We start from the raw sequence: 21517 nt of genomic DNA on the forward strand, positions 1-21517 counted from the left end.
CAAGTGAACTTCAGGCTCTGTGTTCGCAAGAGCTGTACACTGTTTTTCATTGGAATAGGGAAATAATTGGAACTCGCCCTGGTTTTCAACAAACAGTAATATCGCAGTTTGAGGCATGGGTGCTGTAGATACACATGCTTTGCATACTCCTGCCATCTAGTGTTTGGTCCGGATGTTTGCAAGTTATTTTTCTTCGAAGAATTAGTTCCAAGTCACGAGGTAAGGTGACTCCTCCTTTCGGTGATAGTGCGCATGGGCATCAACTCCATTGTTAGATTGATTTGTTCTGCCATTGTGTTTGGACGGTGTATATTGCTGCGCTCCGGTTCGAAACAGTACCTCGGGTGTCTCTCGAAGTGCAGTCCTCTCTATCCTCGGCGGTATTGTTTCTATACTCGTTTCCACTTCTTTGCGTATCATTTCAACATCGGAATCGACCTTCCATCGGAAAGCTTTGTGAGTGGTCTTCGAGGCCTAACCGCGCCTGGTCAGCACTGTCGATGGATCGGACTTCGTTTCAGTTCTGTCCTCAGTGCCACGCAAAGTATCTGTGCTCCGACTCACATGAAGTGTCAAACTTGTGCTTATCTCCCGAGCACAAAGAAGAAAACTGAGGCAAATCGTTCCGGTCAAAAAAGACTCTCCGCAACCGTCTGGCTCGACGTTGAGATATGCAGCGTTAAAGCATCAAAGACACGCTGGACGTCTTCGGTGAAGACTCCGGCCAAGAAGACATTGAGGTATCAGCGGCAGAAGAAGAGGAGGAAGCCTTCTCCGAACAAGACTCCAACTCGGAGTTCGAGATAGACCTCGAACTGCTGCAGGGACAAGGTGATGTGAGTACCAAAGACCCCCTGCCCCCTCAAACACCGAAAAAACACAAGGCTTCGACACCACCTCCGCCTTCTGGCCAAGGTCTGCACCGAGACGACGTTTCCAAAGCCCCGCCCCTGGGCCAGGCTCGTAAACAGCCAGCCAAGCCTTCCGGCTCTGTACTGAGTTGCCAAGTCTTCCTCCAGTTCCCAGCTAAGTCTGTCTCGAAGCTGAAATCCTCTGTGCCCAATAGATACATGGACAGATTACACAATTAATCCCCCAGGTCCTACTGATCCAGATCTTTACCCAGCCAAACCATCTCCTCCAGACGACAATGCATCACACCAAGAACTCGTTGTCAGGGCTGCACATTACCATGGGGTTGAACTGCACATAGTTTCACTAGAAGATTTTTTTATTTGAGACTTTAGCTTTTACACAGAGGTTATCGCAGACATTTTCCCATGCTCAAAGGCATGATTCAACATGCTGATGACATTTTCAAAGACCCGGTCAGAGCATGCATCCTGACTCCTAGGGTGGACAAAAAATATAAGGCCTCTCCTACAGATCCTATATTTATAAAGGGACAATTACTGTTTGATTCCCTGGTAGTATCTAGTGCTCGTAAGTAGGCGAATTCTCAAACATCAGGAGATGCTCCTCCACCAGATAGTCAAAATTAATTGATGCCTCTGGCAGGCGCATAGCTCCTCGAGTGGCAAATCAATGGCGCATTGCAAATACGCAGGGCCTTTTAGCCAGGTATGACAGGGCACACTTGGACGAAATGGAGCAATTGCTCTAATTTCTCCCGGATGAGCATAAGGCTAAGGCACAAGACTTAGTAAATGAGGGTAAGCTAATTTCTAATTCCTCTATGCGCTGTGCTCTAGATGCTGCAGACACTGCAGCTAGGTAGATGAACGCCAGCATTCTGATCAGGAGACACGCTTAGTTAAGGATTTCAGGGTTTAAACCTGAAGTCCATCAATCCTTAACACACCCTTTGATAAGGAACACCTATTTTGTCCTAACGTCGACCAGGCGTTAGAGAAAATGAAGGAGGACACAGAGGTTGATAAATCAATGGGAGCCCTCCAGATTACCTCCAGCAGAGGTTCCCTCATCGCTCATTTTACAGAGGGTCAAAAACACCATCCCCAGATCAAAATACCTCCATTTACAAAGGTAACAACCAGTCCTCTCCCTCCAGAGTTTTTTTTTTTTTAGGAGGTCTAGAGGCAACAGCTTTGAGGGTAGGGGTAAGGGCAACACACCCCATAACTCCCCTACCTCCAACATACAGTGACTTGCCCACGCTTTCCCTTGATTACACCACACCTGTCTGGGGAAGACTGCAACAATTTCTCCCCGTTTGGCACTCTATAACCTCAGACAGATACGTGCTTGGAATTATCAACCATGGTTATTGCCTGGAGCTTGCCAGCAATCCCCCAAACATTCCACCTCAGTCTCACAAGTTGTCTCCAGAACACATACACTCGCTGAAACAAGAGGTCCAGTCCCTCTTACTGAAAGGAGCAATAGAACCAGTACCAATACAATACCATGGCTCAGGAGTTTACTCTCTACCTTTTCATCCCCAAAAAGTACGGTTCCCTAAGACCTATTCTGGATCTCGGAGAGCCAAATTTATGTCTTCCCACATCTAGAGGACTGGCTTATCAAAGCCAGCTTTCACTAGAACTGTCTACAACACACACAGATCAAAATAGATCTACTTCATCAACTGGGATTCACCATCCATGCTCAAAAATCTCATCTGCATCCGTCACAGATGCAGTCTCACTGGTGCCAGTCTAGACACAGTCAAAGCTCTAGCTTATCCCAATGTAGCCAGAATTCGCAATATTCAGGCTGATTCTACAGTTTCAACCCAACCAAGCTTTACTAGCCAGAGTGTTCATGCAACTGCTGCGAATGATGGCGTCTTGCATCGCAATTGTACCCCATGCAAGGCTTCATATGTGCCCTCTACAGTAGTGCTTGGCACGTCAGCGGAATCAGTCAGTGTTAATTAACAATGACCTTGGAGCAACAAGCGCAAAGCTCTCCACATTTATTTATGTATTTATTTGCAAAGTTTTATATAGCGTTGGCTAGACCCGGAGGTATCAGAGCGCTTTACATGAGGATCAGCGAGTTACAAGTTACAAAGTTACAACAGTTAACTGGAGCCAAGTATAACGTAGGGAAAACAAACTATGTTGGACAATAACATGAGTTACTAGCGCATAGCCTAACCAAGACACATGTCCAGAGAGGCAAAGAAGGGAGAGGGGGGGGAAGGTACCAAGGGGTAGGGAATGCACATTGGGTCGGGCGGACCGGAAAGGGGGAAAATGCTTCAGGGGATGGATTCGTCCGAGGGCGGGGGAGGATAGAAGATACAGTGGAGTGACTAGGAAAACCATGTCCAATGTCCGGCTGGGTAGGTGATGGCTGAGGGGGTGAACCAGAGCCTAATCTCTTCTATAGAAGATAAAACGGCTCCACAGGTCAGCGGCCATGATTGTTCGGGCTCCAAGGTCAGCAAAATTCACGGTCCATCAGAAGATCACAAACCAAAATCGCAGTAATTGGAGAGTTGAATGGCTGCCGTTCATATAACCTCAGGAGAGCCCAGAGGTTCAAGGAGGGGGTAAAACTCAGGGGATTAGAGCCAGAAAGGTAATTCCTAGCCAGGGAGCTTCTGGCTGGAGATCCTCACATGTCTGCCTTCTTGACCAAGGGAGCCTGTAGGCGCCTGGATGGTCTACTGCGAGATCAAAAACGCCTGAGCTCCTAGGCGTGACTGTGCGCCGGGGCCCGACCTTGGGGCACAGTGATGGACCCCCAGCACCACCAAACAGAAGCAACCTGCCTGGTTCGATGCTCAACCTTGAGGCTGCCTTCAAAGCCTGAGACCTCTGACATTTTAGGGTCAGGCAAAGATTGCGTTATTCCTAAGGGGTGCTCTCTGAGCTGCCAAAGGCCGCCACCCCCGCGGTTGCCTCCCGCAGAGTGTTCTCCTTTCTTGTTGTGGTTTTCTGAGCACTCTTAGGGGATCTGCTGCAAGAAGGTCCTAGCCATCATGAGGAAGGATGCCATTTTGAGGTCAGGCATTGCCATGCCAGGCACCCCAGGAGGAATATCTCTTCCGGCCAGTTATTTGGTGTCCGAGGTGCTGCTTCTACCGCTCCGCCCGTCCTCTCACTCTTGACTCTGGCCGTATCCTCCTCACCTTCAGGTATGTGTTATGGTGTTCGGGAGCCTCCGCGATCTCGCCAGGCATGGGGATCGAGGGTATCAAAGCGCCACCACTCTGCACATTGGCCCACTCTTCAGGGTTTTCCTCGGCGGTTGCTAGCAATTACCAAGAGATCTTAGCAGTTTTTCTGGCACTCAAAGATTTTCAAACTCACCTAATCACTAACACTGTCTTAGTCCGAACGGAGAACATGACAGCAATGTATTATATGAACAAGCGGGGGAGGCACCCACTCTCCAACTGTCAACACTTGCTCAAGCCATTTGGAAATGAGCAATCCATCACAAGATTTTTCTTCTAGCAGAACATCTCCCAGTAGTAAACAATCAAATTGTGTCCTCAGCATAAAGAGACGGCAAATTCACGAGTGGGAACTTCATCCCCAAGTTCTCCTTCCCTATTTTCAACAATGGTGTTTTCCACAGATAGACCTGTTCACCACAGTCAAACGCAAAATGACCAAGCTTCGGCTCCAGGTTCCCTCACACTCTCTCAAAGGGCAATGCCCTATGGATGAACAGTTAACGGATATGTGCCTATGCTTTTCCGCCTCTCCTGCTCATTCTGTGTGGGGTTCGGAAACCCGGGCAAACATCACTCGCACTAATTCTAGTAGCTCCAAAATGGGCATGTCAGCCATGGTAGACCACCCTGTTGGAGCTGTCACTAGTTCCACGTCAAAAGCCTCACCTCCCCTCCAGTCTCCTCACACAGAACCATGGAGAAATCAGACCTCCAAATCAACTAAATTAGCGATCTGGCTCCTGAAGACTGCATGAATATTCTAAAAAAAAGCAAGAAGGCCTACCACCAGAGCTTGCTGTGCAGCAAAATGGTAAAGATTTGTTTTATACTGCAATAACTACAAAATAAATCCTTTAGATGCTTCCATACAAAACACGATCCGTTACCTGTTAAATTTACAGCGATCAGGACTGGCGTATACGTCTATTCCTTTGCACCTTGCAGCAGTAGCTGCCAACTTACAAATAGGCAACATCTGTCACTATTCAGAGTTCGTGATTAAAGCTTTCATGGTAGGCTTAAAAAGAGTAATACCACCACGGATCTGGTGAATCTACAGCTCTAAATGCCAAGAACAAATGCTTACTGAATAAGTAACATTATCCTTTTTACGTTCATCATTCTATTTCTTTACCAACCTTCTCCCCAAACCACTTCAGCAGAAAGTGCTTTCCGCTCATTAAATGTTGGTTCTAAAATTCTATTTAAACCGAACAAAAGCTGTGATGTAGTATTGGTAAATTATAGTCCTATAGGGTAAGGCTTGGTTTTAATGAAGCAAGATGTTTAAAGATGGATTGTTTCTTGCAAACTATTAAACTGTGTTGTCATCTAACAAACCATTTCCTGGAAGGCCTAAGGAACATTAAGGCAGGGGAACCTTAGCTCTTTCAAGAAATTCTATGTCCGGACCCGGAGGTGAGTATTAGGCTGTTGTCTTGTTCGCTTTATCAACATTTATTTTTCTGCAGCAGCCATTTTTTTAAAGTTACTACGCAGCAAAACTACAACTCTCATGAGCACTTGGGGAAAGAAGTAGAAACAGTCCATCCAACCATAGCGTAGGACTCTGCGTAATGGTATTTGTAGCCTCTGTATTTCCCTCTTTCTTTGCTTTTCCAGCAGCAATTCAGATAAGTAGTTTCACCTTTCTTGTTAGTTTACTGATAGTCTTGATATTTTAAGCAGTTTGTATGCACGTCAGCTTTGGTGCTGATCGCTAGTGCGCCCATGTGACGTGACCACGGGGGCTCATATGCGGTCACTGGTTCTTCAATTGTGCCGGCTCGTGTGCCTCCCGCTGCGACTCACATGGGGGGAAGCTTCCTCTCATTACCGCTTGCGTTTTTAAACGGAGCAAAGGTTTTGCTTTGGAGCTTGTCTGGGATTCTAATTTTCATAGGAAGTCACTGCCTGGAGGAAATAACACCCTACAGGGTAAGACCATTCCATTCTTGGGACCTCTCAGGCGTGTCTAACACAGGGTGCCGTCCCAGTTGTCCAGCTTTCCATAACTAGTTAATTGAGGGCTTAGCCCAACACATTGCCCTGTATAGTTTTAGTTCTGCACACCTCGTGTTAGCACCTTAATGGAGTTTGAGGAGGCTGGGGATTACATGTAGGAGGAGTAGGAGGTTTCCAATCTCCCAGTGGAGGACCGCTTCTGTGAGGTGATGGATGCGTCCATCTTCAGCGCAGTTTCACAAGTGGTAGCCCCCCTGGAGAGGAAAATATTAGCGCTCCAGGTGCATTACCAAAATCCCCTTCAAGGAAGGGAAGATCTCGGAGGGCCATGGGCCCCCTTACCTCCAGGTCAGTCGGCTACCCGGACCCCTCACGTCTTTCCAGAATATAGACTCGCAAGCGCACGGACAACCCCGGGGTCGACCGATGCGCTTTTGCGCACCTTAAGAAGGCGTTCCTAGATTCCCAGTCCCTGCTTGACACTCACTCCTGGCCCTTCAGGAATATCCCCAGCTACACCTCCAACTGACCCAGGCCATGGGGGTGACTCACCCAATACTTCAGATGGGGATTGAGACAGGCCCCGACCATGGGCTGACCCAGGTAGATCTGCTGGACCCTGATGATTTGCTGCACCCGCATTCGGCGGACTGGTGCCCTGTACCCAAGGTGGCAGCATACATGGCAAGTTGCCTGAGAAACATTTATTGATAAGGAGGTGAGGGGCTGCCTTAAGGCGGAATGTCGTAAGCCATCTTTAAAAGAGGTGGCTGCCTCTCTAGAGATAGACCTCAAGATGGCCACCTTCCTTGCCAAGTTTGTTCGGGACCCAAAGAAGGGCATTGACAGGTGGTTGTGGCACGAGTGCCAGGATAAGCTCCTGGATGCGGCTGGTCCTTAGGCGAAAATCATGGATATGGCGGAGGATGCAAAAGCCTCCAGGTCCCTCATCGTTCCAGACGCTTTTTCCAGCTGGGCTCAAAGGGCCATCATCTTTTTGGGGAACATGAACTGCGCTATAACAACTGAACGGCGCAGGGCGCTATTGATCCAGATAGACCGCAAATTAGGAGAGCTCTCCACGTCAGAAGCAGGGGCTGTAGCTAAGGGAAACCTGTTTGTAGACCCATTCATTCACGAGTTGAGTTCGGTTTGTCAACACTTATTTCTTAAGACAAAGCTCAATCTTCTATTAAGAGGATATTCACCCCGGAGTGTTCGCCGCAGCCGGTCGAGGGACAGGGTGCTCGACTGGCCGTCTCCGTCCCTTCCAGCACGCCTCCAGGGGTGGTGACTCCTGCCGTGGCCAGTGGCAGGTTACAAACAAGTTTGGGAACTTCTATCAGACTAAGTCCTACCCACACTGCCACGGGGGCAGAAGTGGAGCCAGAGGGGGCAACTTCAGCAATACACAAGATGAGTACTCAGGACCCTGGGGGTATTCAGGTTGGGGGTTAACTGGACCTTTTTCAATCGAACTGGGAAAAGCTCTCCTCCGATGTGTGGGTGGTTCAGACAATAGAGGGTTTCCATATCTAGTCCCATCCCATTTTCCCAGACCTCTGGCCTTTTCCAAGGATCAACGGGGCCTGCTGAACCAAGAGATGGCCAACTTCCTTCAGAAAGGGGCAATAGAAAGATCAACAATTCACTACACGGAGAGGGAGGAGCCTAGCGCTTGACCAAGATGGCCGCGTGAGCTTTGAGCTCCCGAGACCCTCGTGCCCTCCGTCGACTATCCTGTCTCTAATCCTGTTTGCATGCATGGCATCGTGCAGATGACTAGTCAGGGAGGCGATTGATGCTACCCGCGCTCGGATCGCCCACCGGGAACCGGAGTTATGCATGGCGGAATATTGAGGCCTATCCCCGAAGGATGCCAGGGGCTGGAGTTGGCAGGATGCCCGGCCTCTAATTGAACAACAGCGGCCAGGCGAGGTGTGAACTACCGGACGGAGGTCTACATCCTTTCACTTTCACTTTCTCGTCCTTTGTTGGCCCTGCCCAGGGAGTGCTCTCGGCTGCCTTATTATTATTTGGACGCTCTGCACGCTACTCTGGTGGCCCATCACAGGACTGCGCACTCCTGCCTCCTTTCGCTGAGAGAGGGTCGTCCTGATTGAACCGACCTGCTTGAGCCAACCATGTCGGGCAAAGCAGAGGTGGATCGGCCGAAGCCTAAGGCCACCAGGCGGGGAGCCTATACTCAGGCCAACAATATGGACCGCTACGCCCAGCAGAAGGGGTCACCGGGTGGACCGAGCCAGTCGCCGGATGCACAGAAGGCTGCCTCACCCTTGGCCCCGGAGCTCTCGCTCCGGGATGTCATGGGAGCGCTCGACTGACTGCAGACTTCGATTGGGAGACAGTTTGATGCCCTGGCGCACAAAGTGGATGCTATCTTGGTGGACGTTAATCTGATCCGTGCGGATTTGGGCAAAACGAATGAACGAGTTAAAACCCTGGACCTCAAGACCACGGGCCTCGCCGCTGATGTCTCGGAACTACAGACCGAGGTCCGTAAGTTGCGGACCGAGAGTGATCTCGCCGCCCGTCGGCTGGAGGACTTTGAGAGCCGGGCCAGGCGCAACAACGTGCGCGTTATAGGGGTCCCGGAGTCCTCGGACGAGACTTCTGTAGACCTGCTAGTGGAGGACTTGGTGCTTAACCATCTGCAGCCTAAGGGTCTTGGAAAGTTTTTCGCAGTTGAGAGGGCACATAGGGTGCCGGGTGGTAGGCCCAAGGTGGGAGCCCCACCGAGGCCGATTGTCGCCCGGCTCTTTCATTTTCGAGATCGGGACGCTATCCTGCAAGCATCGAGGGTGACGGGCCCGGTCCCCTTCCAGAACGCTTCGGTGAATTTCTATCCTGACTTCACCCAGCAGGTGCAGAGGCAGAGGCAGGGCTTCCTGGGGGTGAAGAGGCGGCTTCGGGAGAGGGAACTGAAATATGCCATGCTCTTCCCTGCGAGACTACGTGTGGTGTACGAAGACCGAACATTCTTTTTTGAGTCGCCTGTCATGGCCGAGGAATGGCTGGACGCTCTGCCCCGACGACGGACGGGAGAGGACACTGCCGCAGACGGGGACAGTGGCCGGGATGAACAAGGTTGATGTCTTCGGAACCGGACTGACTCGTTTTGACTCCAGTTAATGACTTGAACAGAATGCAGTAAATACGGAGGGTTGTGGGAGGACGAGGGGAGCTCTTTCCTCCCTTAGGGTACTTTTTGTAGATTTTGGGTTCGGTAGGGCGACAGGCACACTGCAAGTTGGGGGGGCTTTGTAAGCTGCAGCAGGGGTGCAGGGTGGGGGGGATAGTTGGGATTTTGGGTTCGTTGTTGGGGGGTTTGTTTCTGCAAGGCGTATTGACTATTTTCAGGGCTGTTCCATGGTGGCTCTTCGGGTGTGGGGTGGGCCTCCTTACGTTTGGGGATGGGGGGTAGGGGTTTAAGTGTTATTAGCTGGAACGTTAATGGTTTGGGGGATCGCATTAAGCGCAGGATTCTTTTGCAATTCTTGAAACGGTCATTACCGGATGTCGCCCTACTGCAGGAGACGCACCTTATCGGTAACATGTGCTATGCTCTTAATAGGAAGGGTTATAAATTCGTAGCACATTCGGGATTCTCCTCTGGGTCCAGGGGTGTGGGCATCCTAGTCAGAGCCTCGCTACCATTTGAGGTGGACTCCACCATTGTTGACGATAGGGGGAGGTTTGTGGCGGTGGCGGGGCGGTGGGAAGGAAGAACTTTGGTTTTAGTTTCGGTTTATGTCCCGCCGGCCCTGCAGGCCTCCACGTTTACAGATCTGGGTAGGGCTTTGCTGGATCTCCCGGGGGGTATGCTTGTGGTGGGGGGTGACTTCAATGCTGTTGGCTCTGGGCTGCTGGATAGATACTCGCCCAGAGACACGGGGGGGGGGGGGGGCTCAGAAGTGGCTTCCAGACTTTCTTGACACACTTGGCCTGATAGACTGCTGGAGGCTCCTGCACCCCACACAGAGCCAATACACCTTCCACTCCGGAGCGCATGGTAGCCTCTCTAGGATTGATTACCTGCTCACTCTGGCTGCGCACGCCTCAATGGTGTCCGAGGCCAGGCACATGGCGCGTGGTATATCGGACCATTCGCCAGTGTGGGTCAGGCTGGATGTTGGCCGTGAGGGAGGGGGAAGAGTGGCTCCTATTAACCCTTGGTACTTCCGAGACCCCAAGATGCGCAGCGCACTGGTGAAGACAGTTAAAAAAAATTTCAAGGATAATCAGGGATCCGTGGACTCTGCAGTGTCGCTGTGGGAAGCGTTCAAGACCGTGCTGCGCGGGGAGGCCCTCTCCCTTGTAGTGGCGGCCAAGCGGCGGAGAGATGGCGAGGTCATGCAGGTTGAGGAGGAGATTGTGGCTTTGGAGGGAGCGCTAGAGGAGGAGGTTACAGAGGCCTCACTGCATGAGCTGAGCTTGAAGCAAGCCGAGTATAAGGACCTGGTGACGAATGTCGCTAAGACCCTCAGTAGGGAACAGCAGGGCCGTTTGTATGATGTTGGTGACAAGGCCGGGAAACTCCTAGCTTGGCTGGACAAAAAAGAACGGGTTAATAGAGTAGTGCCGGAGTTGACGGGAGAGGGGGGAGAGGTGATTGTGGAACCTGAGAGGATTGTGCAGTGCTTCATGGACTATTTCCGTATGGTTTATACCTCAGTGTCTGATAGGCCGCCCGAGGACTCGCGTGACCTCTTGCGTGATATTGCTTTGCCCTGTCTTTCCGATGTAGATAGGGACGATTTGGACGGAGACATAACGGTCGATGAGGTGGCGGGAGCTATCCGCGCGCTGAACTCGGGTAAGGCCTCGGGCCCGAACGGCTTGCCAATTGACTTGTATAAGTTGTTTCCGGATATGGTTGCCCCTCACCTGCGCGCCATGTTCGTGGAGGCGCGGGGGAGTGGGACACTCAGGTTGGATCAGCGACTGGCGACGATTGTTATACACAAAGATGGTAAACCCCGAGATAAGTGTGCCTCATATAGGCCTATCTCCCTTCTTAACGCCGAGCCGAAGATTCTGGCTAAAGTCCTGGCGGCCCGATTGATCAGGGTGCTTGGAGACTTGGTCCACCCTGATCAATCCGGTTTTATTCCGCATCGTAACACCGCGTTAAACCTTCGGCGCCTTCATGGCGTAATCGCCAGGGCGGGCACGCTGCGTGAACCAGCCGTTGTGGCGTCTCTCGATGCCACGATGGCCTTTGATACGGTGGAATGGGCATATTTGTGGGCGGTGCTGGCCAAGTTCGGATTTGGCCATGGCTTTGTGAGCTGGGTGAGGTTGCTGTATGACGGACCCCTTGCGAGTGTGGTGGTAAATGGCCGGGCGTCGACTCCGTTTCAGCTTGGGAGGGGCACTCGGCAAGGTTGCCCCCTGTCGCCATTGTTGTTCGCCCTCGCCCTTGAGCCATTGGCGGCGTGGATACGCTGGAACCCGGATATACGGGGACTTAGATGGTCGCCCGAACACGAGGACCGCATTTCGCTATATGCTGATGACATCCTGTTGTATCTTGCCTCGCCCAAGAAATCACTGATAGTGGTCTGTGACGTTCTTACATCTTTCGGTAGGAATTCGGGTCTCGTCATCAACTGGAGTAAATCGTATTTATATGTTTTGAGTGGCGAGGTTCCACCGATCCCGCGAACTTGTTCAATCCAGATCGCTCAGCAGGGCTTCGTGTATTTGGGGATCTTTATCTCCACGGACTCCACTTTGCGGTATGAGAGGAACCTGCTCCCCCCCTGGCGCGACTGCGGCGGGATGTAGAGGGCTGGCGGAGGCTGCCGCTCTCCCTCGTTGGGCGCGCTGCCTTGTTCAAAATGATGTCTCTTCCCCGGTTCCTCTACGCATTGCAGAATACTTTAGATTGGGTACCGGCCAAGTACTTTCGGGAGATCGAAAGCCTTCAACGAACGTTGTTGTGGGACGGGCGGCCTCGAATAGCAATTGCCAAGTTGACGCTACCATGGTATGATGGGGGTATTGCGCTTCCAGACATCCGACGCTACTATTGGGCCACCCAGCTGAGCGCGATTAATCATGGTCTCTATGGCCCTGCCCTCAGCCCTGGTTATGCCATGGATAGGTGGTTGCTGCGTGGTGGTCACTATCACAGGGCGTTGTACTCGCGGTCTCTGGACTCGTCCCTCACGGGGCCTACTGGGGTGGCGGTGCGTGTGTGGAAGATGGCAACTGACTCGCTGGGCTGGAAGGATAGGCTCACCCTCGCTACCCCGTTGTTTGAATCTGAAAGATTGGGCAGGCTTTGGCATACGAAAGGTTTTGACAAATGGGACCTGATCGGCATCTCCAGGGTCGGAGATGTGCTGATTAAGGGGAGGGTGAAGTCCTTTGAAGAGTTGCAGAAGGAGTATGAGCTGGGGGCTTCCGGGTTTTTCCGCTACGTTCAGGTGCGTCATGCCCTACGGTCAGTCCTCGTGGAGGGTGAGAAGGTGCCTGAGTCTTCTCCTTTGGAGGACCGGATCCTTGATGGCCATATGCCTGAGAGCACGATCTCGCTCATCTACAAGAAATTGATAAACGTCCGGGCAGATACGCTTCTGGGGCTGCGGGACGAGTGGACTAGGGATGGACTCGAGTTGGATGATGAGGATTGGCAGTCTGCTGTTTCCTCTCCCAAGGAGGTTGCGATCCCGTCGCGTCTGAGGTTGGTGCAGCTCAAAATACTGCATCGAGTGTATGTGACGGGGCCAAGGCTGGTTCTTATGGGATTCTCTGAGGAAGGCCTATGTAGGAGGGGATGCGGTATGGTGGGTACCTTCCTGCATATTATCTGGGAATGTGGTGTCATCGCGGAATTCTGGAGGAGAGTCCATGCAGTGATGGGGGAGGTGACGGGCATTGCTATGCAGCGGGAAGCGCGGTGTTGTCTCCTGAATGTCTGGGGGCCCACTGATCACAATGCGGCGCAGACCCAATGGGTGACTCTGGGTAACATGGTCGCTAAGAGATATAGCGCGATTGTGGGGCTCCGTGGGGCCCCCCACATTGACCGCGTGGAAAGAAAATATGGATTGGAGTATGCTCAGGGAGAAGACAGTGTATTGCGCTAGAGGCCGCCCTCGGAAGTGGCACGCCATCTGGGGGCGGTGGAATCAATATAGGGGGGGGAATATGTCTTGCCCTTGATTTGGATCCCCCCGAGGAACAACTTTCCTCTTGACATTCTTTCCAGCTCAGTATATAAGCTGTGATGATTAGTTGACTGCTTGGGCCTCTGCTGTCCCCCTTCTTTCTCTTATCATAGAACTGTGACTGTTAGATGATTGGGGTCTGACCTTCCCTGGGGAGCTTTCATCATGGGCATTCAGTGTTTTTGCCTTGCTGGGGTTTGTTGTGTGTTTGTGTTTATTTAAAAATGGAATCTTTTCACTGCTCTTTTAATGTAATGTGGACGCTTCCTTGTCTTTCTCTGTCGAAGCTGCCGAACCTCCGGGTTGTCGGCTGAATAGCTGTGTCCAGACTCTTGACGAAATAAAGGTTTTTAAAAAAAAACAAAAAAAACAATTCACTACACGGCTTCATCAGCAACCTTTTCTTGGTAGAGAAAAGGTACGGCGGTCAGCGTCAGGTGATAAATCTCGGGAATTCAACACCTGGCTCCTATACCATCACTTCAAAATAGAAGGCATCTATCTCTTGAGTGATCTCCTTCAGAGTTCGGATTGGATGATTTGCTTGGACCTGAAGGACGCTTATTATATAGGCCCTTTTATTTCCCCCTCACAGGTGCTTTCTACAGTTCCGATGAGGCCATGAGGTATTCAAATTTACCTCCCTTCCTTTTGGACTATCATCAGCCCCTTGCTTCACCAAGCTGATGAAACCAGTTGTCGAACATCTGCGAGCTCCCGAAGTGAGACTAACCATATACCTCAACGACTTTCTGATCATGGAACAGTGACCACGCCGCCTCTCCCTGAACTGAACGATGGTGGAGGATCTTCTCGAATCTCTGGGTTTAGTTATCAACACGGAAACGACTGCGCTGATTCCACCCCAATCAATAGAATTTCTGAGATTCCTGGTGAATTCAACCGAGGCAGCCCTCAGCCTCCCGACACGGAAGTTGACCAAAATCAGGCACGTCCTCAAGAGGACTGTCTTCAAGTCCCAAATTTCCCTTCGCCATTTAGCACGGATCGTGGGACTCCTCCTATTCAAACGATCTTCCCGGGTCCTCTCCATTACCGGCATTTCTTATTCCCAATGAATTCCTCTCTCAGGCGAGGGAGGAGATGAATTGGTGATTGACCCATATGGAAGCCTTGAATGGCCGGGCAGTGTTCGGCGCCCAACCCGACCAGGAAATCGAATCAGATGCCAGCGGCTCAGGATGGGTCGCTTGATGTGGGGACTTCTCCACCGGCGGAAAGTGGTTCTCCACAGAACAATCTTTGCACATTAACTGTCTAGAGCTCATGGCGGGCTCTTCTGCCCTCCAGTGTTGGACCAAAGAGAAGGCAAAATGCTCAGTGGTGCTGAAAATGGACAACCTAGCGGCATTACGTCAATCATCTGGGTGGACGCGGTCCAAGACCATGTCGGAACTAGCCAAGACACTTTAGGAATATTGCCTGCCAACCAGATTTCTGTCAGCAGAGCACTCATCATGGCGCTCCAATCAAGTGGTTGATTGGTATTCTCGTCACTGGAGGGATACCAGCCTAAGGAAGTTGGACCCGCCTCTTTTTTGACAACTAAAGGCCCAATGGGGTCCTTTCTCCATAGACGTCTTTGCCTCCCGTCTGGACTCCCAGCTCAACTGTTACTGCTGTTGGAGACCGGATCCCTATGCTGCGGCCATGGACACTTTTCTCCAAGACTGGGGAAAGGAGCGGCCCTACGCCGTCCTGCTTTTTGCGATAATAATGCGATTGACTGCTCAAGCACGGAGGCATGAGGCGAACCTGGTAGTGGTTTCCCCGCTATGTAGAATGAAGGCATGGTTTCCAAAGATGATGGAACTTTCTCGGGATTTTCCAATCACTCTACCCCGGTTTCCTGATCTTCTCTGGGATACCCAGACCAATCCTCACATGCTGGTCCTAGCGGGATCTCGCCGCCGCATGGTCTGGAGGGTTACTGGCAACGATGAGGGTCCCGGGCCTCTCACAAAAGGCTTCCTCCCTACTTGCCAGGACGTGGGCAGACGGTACAAACAAAATTTGAACTTCAAGGCGAGTTTGGTTTCCCAGGGTTTTGCTGATTGGTCAGTGAATACCTTCAGATAGGCCGTCCACCGGGAGGGGACACCCGTGAAAATTGCCTATCGATTGGGTAGCATCCGCTGGTCTCTAAATTGAGGGAAATCTGGCTCCGTTCCCCCTGAACCCAGGTATTCTACATTTTGGGACGTTTAAGTCCTTTCTCTATTTAAGTCCTGGCCTTCAAATAAATACCTATCCAGGAAGCGGCTGTCTGCGAAATTGGCAATGTTACTATGCTTGAGCTCTTGTTGCTGAGTTTCGGATGTTCGAGCCCTGGATGTTACATGTAGAGTTTTTTTTTTTTTTACCCCAGACGGGGTGACACTTCACGTTACTGGACGAACAAAGTGTAACTCTAAGTTGGTGTCCTAGCCAGCCTTTCCACAAGTTCGTAAATTGTGTGTAGTCCGAGCCATTAAGAGGTATGAGGTGGTTACGTCCACATGGTGAGAGAATTGCTGATTGCTCTCACAAAGCCCCACAGATCGTTTTTTTCCCCCTACGATTGCCAGATATGTCATGCAAGAAGCAGGGATTGATGCATCCCAGTTTGGAGCCCATTCAGCGAGAGGGGCAATGGCCTCTAAGGCTTTTTGTCTGGCTGCACGTCTTGAGGATATGCTCAGTGCTGCAGACTGGTCTCCTGACTCTAGCTTTAATGCCTTTTATTTTAAACCGATTCCGTCCCTGGCAAGCATAGTGGTCAATAAGCTTTAAACCAGCCTAATCCTTGCCTTCAGGTCTGAAATACAATCAAAGATTTCCTAGCTAACGTAAAGGAAAGTTTCAATTGTATTAAGGACACGGATGTGAGTATTAGCCCACCCTATACTTCTATAGGTAGACCTATTCCCTCCCTATTGAAAGGCTACCATATGTCAGATTTATAATAATGCAACGTTTTGTAGTACGGGTGGGTTGCTTACCTTGAAAGGGAAGAAGTGCTTCCTATAATTTCTTGTTAATTATACTTCAAGTGCGTCCCTTTCCGTGGTGACAGAAATTGTGTATTTTTGATCTATTTAGGGTTGGAATCTTAACAAGCTAGAATGAATAGAATGGTGAAATGCTGCCTACATATGAAGAAAGAGGGAAATGGAGGCGTTACGGGGACCATTATACTGAGTCCTACGCTAAGATTGGATGGACTGTTTCTTCTACTTTTCCCAAGTTCTGATGGGAGTTGTAGTTTTGTTGTGTAACAACTTTTGAAAAATGGCTGCTGGAGAAAAATGTTAATAAAGCGAAGAGAGAACATCCTAGTCCTTGCCTCTGTGTCCTTAAAAGAATTGAAACTTTCCTTTACATTAGCTAGGACATTTTTCATTCCATAATACAAAAATATGTAAACCCTGGAGATCAATAGCTGCATTTAGCAGAGACTTTCTAGATTTGGTTTCCAATGCAGATGATCAAGTAAGTGAGGCCTATTGAGGAATTTGAATGCAAACGAGTGCTGCCTTTACTTGTCCGTAATTTCTAATGGAATATGTTTTCTACTCCATTCAGTGAATGAATATAACTATTTGAGTATCCCCTAGAGTAGAAGAAAGTTAGTTACCTGTTATCCTAGTTCTGAACCTGGGGAATTCTTATCATAGTGATGCCCAACCCTACCATTTGCCCAAAAAGAGTGCAGTGTTTCTTCCATATACCCAAGTTCTCCTTAATTCCTTAAAAATGAGCTGACCTTTCACCTTTGGGTCATGATAGGCACATGAGGATGGGTGAGGCCCTTAAAGGCACAATACCAGTTTTTGCTTTCAAGTACAGTGTAGCCTAACTGCTAACAATGTCCTCACTCCCAATCAATCAATAGTTTATTGTATGTGATTACTTAAAATCGTTAGTTTGCAATTTAAAATATCTAGACATACATAAATAGTAGAAAACCTCCAACTAAATATCACCCCGTAACAAAGGAATATGCAATTTTTAAAATTTGAACGACAATTGATGTGCATAAGTTGTTAACTAAAGTGCAAGTGCTGAGACACTGACATGTTATAATTTACACAATAGTTACGTTTCCTGGATAGATCTTTCCAGTGGCAAGATACGGTGATATGAATACAAAGCAAAAAACCTTCTGCGTTCACTGTTTTAAAGGAACTCAAGCGATTGAATTTGTCAAAAGATATTGAATTTAACTAGCCCTGTTGAAATAAGATATGCCTGGAAAAAGTCCAAAGCTCTACATTACGTTTTTAAAACAATCTTCAAAAATACTACTGTTCAAATTAACCCATGATTGGTTGGGCTTTTAGTCCGCTTGTTGCATGGGCTTATGAGGTGCTGCAGTGATTAAACTATACCCATGCCGACATTGTTCGTAGTCCTTTTTTTTTTTTTCTCATCTATTTCCTCACTTCTGCCAAATATTTTACTTGGCGTGACAAGATTATGGAGGACCCTTCCAGCCAACCTCACTCCCATTTCTTTTGCCTTCTAAAAAAAAAAAAAAAACTTTTGTGTGAGATGTTTTCAAGTGACTTTTGTTAATGTAGTAATTAGGATTAATTGGTTGCCTCTTTTTAAATGCAATAATGCCATTTATGGCCTCTAATATGCTGCAAAGACCATTGTTTCTCCATTTAAGCATACTTTTCCACGAAACAGCTTTGCACAGGCTGAAGCGTTCAGTGCCCATTACATTGTTCAGGATATAAATGGAAGAGAACTAGTATTACAGAGAAGTAACTTTGGCTTCCTCAAATTATGACCCCTTCTAGGGCTGACTCATTTGTGCATTTAACATTGCAGAATACTAATGGGAACTGTTAAAATATTTTTCACACCATTTACTTCATTTTATTATGTTTTTAAGTAACATTACTTAAATCTGAGCTGTTAGCTGGGGATTATTAATTTAAGGAGCATACAGTGGCTAAAACACTATTGTTAAAGGTGAGTAAATTTTTTTTTTAAGGCTTATTCCTTAATGTTGATATTTTCTGCTGTCGGTTTATATCTGTTTGGTTACAAATGAGGTTAGCACTGCTGCCCTAGGTGAATGATCTATGAAGGAATCCATAAGCTGCAGGTGTAGAGTTGCTGGAGGTCATGATTTTTCTTGTGTGAATGTTACAGAAAGCAATAAATTACCTTAAACCTTTTTTATTTTTTTCTTTTTGTAGGAACTATATGAATGATTGTCTTCGAACTAATGTTTTTGTGCGCTTTCCACCTGAAACCATAGCATGTGCTTGTATTTATCTTGCAGCTAGAGCCCTACAGGTATGTCTTCTTGATTACAATCTTTTATACGTTTGTTGTTTTACAGAAAGCACTTTTAATGAGTTTTCTTTTCTTACATGTTAATTACGAATGCTTTCATCACTATTTGTTTGGTTCTTAAATTAGTTTTGTACTGTATACCTCACATTTATATTGGTTCAGTGTGCTATTGGGGTATAGAATCTGGCAGTCTCGCTGCGTTTTCAGAAACTATTTTGCATCTCTGAAGGAAAGGGGATCCGATAAAGTCTATACACTAGACATGAACTCATTAAACAAACTAGCATGTCTTTCTTTCCTCCAGGTAGAATCAAATTTATATTATTTGTTGTGCATTACCCTTAAATACTCTTGAATATTCTTTAGTTGAGAATTAGAGTGCCTACTCTAATCTGATCAACTTTAGGTGTTTTGCTTTGTACACAATACGTAGCAATGTCAGGGAGGACTTGTGCCTTCTGTGTGATCTTGAATCTGTACTGCTGTTTATTGCGGGTTAAATGTTCGAGAGGCAGAGATTCAAGTTTGCTATCCTACAATTGCAAAGCACTATTTGTCGATCATCTTACAGTTTCAAGGTTTTTCTTTGTGTAGGCTAAAGGAATGTTGCTGAAATAAGGTTTGGACAGTGACGACTTGTCTTCATAAGCTTGGTTGTGTCTTCGTGTAGGGTCTCCGTGTGTCTCTATGCAGTCTTGAATGCATTTCACACATTTGAAAATAGGTGGTGTCTGAGGAAGCTCTGATGTGGTTAGTTTTTAGAATCTTCCACTTACCAACAGAAATAGGTGATTGAGTATCTTAGGGAAGGCATGTCTGATAGTGCTGTTGACAACTGGCCCAGTCCAAGTTATCGTATTGGCAGCAGATCGTCTTCAGTTCTCTCTCCTGGTATCTTAATTAATATTTCTAAACATACTGTCTCCACCTTTGTGCTGGATCACGGAACACCTTTAAACAGGAAACAAAATCTGTACATAAACTTGAAAATGCATTTGCAATGGCCACATTGATCATAAAATACCAGTCTAGTGTTATTAAAACTCCTTTTTTTAAACAGCAAGATGAAGTGCCTGAGCCCAAGTCCATCTTGAGCTTCTTTGCTTTTTGTGAGTGCTCATTCTTTACCGAAACCTATGCTGGGGAAACCGGTTTTAACACTCTGACCAGGTCCCTCTCTGTGTCAATGAGTGATAGCACTAAATAGCCCAACATGTTTATCTTCTAAGAACATTTTCTGCTTGTGGAGATGGTAAATCAATTTTGTGTGGAGGGCCTTCCCAAAAAAGGAATCTTCCGCTCGCCACACAAAAAAATAGCTTGACTAAAGATCTTTGAGATTGAGTCTCGGCCATTGTAAGAAGATGGATATATATATATATAGATAGATATAGATATAGATATATTACCAAAAATGAGGTACACTATGTAGCAAGTCCACACAACCCATATTGGCTTGCAGGGCTTGAATGAATAATCCCAATATCTTTTGAAGTAGTGTGGGCTAGCGGTTTAGGCTTATCAGAGGGTAGTGTTAAGCATTTGTTGTCCAGTCAATAAATGAGACCGGCTCAAGAAGAAACTTTAGACAAACTTATATAAAAACTGTATTTTTAGCACCAAGAACTTAGTAATTGGTTAAGTACTTTTCGTTTTATCGATTTTCACTTGTGCAAAATTGTCGCACAAATGCGTTATTACGCAGTAATGCTGGTCTATGGAGAAGAAATATGTTCGAGGCATGTGTGCTGCTGAATTCATATCTGTGCATGGATCGCCGCCTAGTGTTGGGTCCGGATGATTGCACATTGTTGTCCTGGAAGAGTCTTCGAAGTATCACGAGATAAGTGACTCCTCCCCTGGACCATAGTGCGCATGGGCATCCTCTCCATCCTTAGATTGTTTTTTTCCGCCATTGGGTTCGGATGTGCTTATCTTAGCTCAAGTTAGGAAAATTCAGTTTAAGGCCAAAAGGCCTTTAGTTATCGTCGGTACTGTTCCCGTTCGGTATCGACTAGTTTCTTTAGTACTTTAGCACCTTCTTCCAGCTTTTCGGATCCGCTTGGTCCGAATATCGAACTTCGATCGATGATGGAATCGAGGACTCCATTCAAACGGTGTCCTTTATGCCACGCGAAATACCCACACATCGACGTCCACCCGGTATGCAACAAATGCCTCTCACCGGATCACGATGAGTTGAAATGTATGGCCTGTGCCCGATTCCGCTCGAAGAAGACTCTCCGGAATCGACGGGCGGCGAGATTGGAGGCGCAGCACTCGGCGCCTGCCCCGGCCAACATCTTTAGCACCGAAGACGAGGACGCCGAGAGCGTGGAAGACGTAGACTCCAGCCCCGCTTCCGAACACGACTCCCGATCGGAAGACGACGATGAGGTGATCTTTCAGAGAGAAGTCGTCGAAGAGGTAGGAGACTACGATGAGGCCTTTGGGCCCGAGGAAGATAGCTCCAGCGAGGAGCTAGGCCAACCCGTCGCTACGGAGGCCGAAAACATACGTCGTCATGAGGCTCAGGTCGAGGGATCGCCTTCGGGCCTTACCCAAGATCAATCTCACGGTTCTTCGGCCCCGCCTTCAGGCCTGGCCTCGAACATTTCGCAAGAGCCATTATTATCAAAGACGACTGGATTCCCTTCAGCGAAACCGAAACCATCCATCGCACCAGTCCCATCGAAACCGAAAGTGAAACTGGTTGCGATCGGCTCGAAGGCCTCGAAGCCCTCCACTCCTTCGACGCCGGCAAAAATCATCGGCTCCGACCGCGCAAAAAGGGATTTCGGTGCCGAGCTCACCGCAGCGGATACGGGTGCCGAGCCAAAGAAGGCCCTCGGTCCCCCCCAAGGCGCCTCTGCCATTTTAATGGCACTCTGGTTACTGGTTAGTAATGCACATAGCGAAGCGTCCC

At 48.5% G+C, this 21517-nt stretch overlaps 1 protein-coding gene across 4 annotated transcripts in view; it reads left to right on the forward strand.

Annotated features, from left to right (window-relative positions):
- Positions 1-21517, forward strand: part of CCNL1 (cyclin L1) — a 285464-nt gene that overhangs the window by 177880 nt on the left and 86067 nt on the right. For all 4 annotated transcript variants that reach the window (XM_085634757.1, XM_085634758.1, XM_085634759.1 and 1 more), the window contains exon 6: positions 18492-18591. In XM_085634757.1, the coding sequence (XP_085490883.1) occupies positions 18492-18591 (100 nt within the window). The remainder of the gene's footprint in view (positions 1-18491; positions 18592-21517) is intronic.

This window comes from Triturus cristatus, chromosome 11 (assembly GCF_964204655.1).
Source record: "Triturus cristatus chromosome 11, aTriCri1.1, whole genome shotgun sequence".
NCBI lineage: Eukaryota > Metazoa > Chordata > Amphibia > Caudata > Salamandridae > Triturus > Triturus cristatus.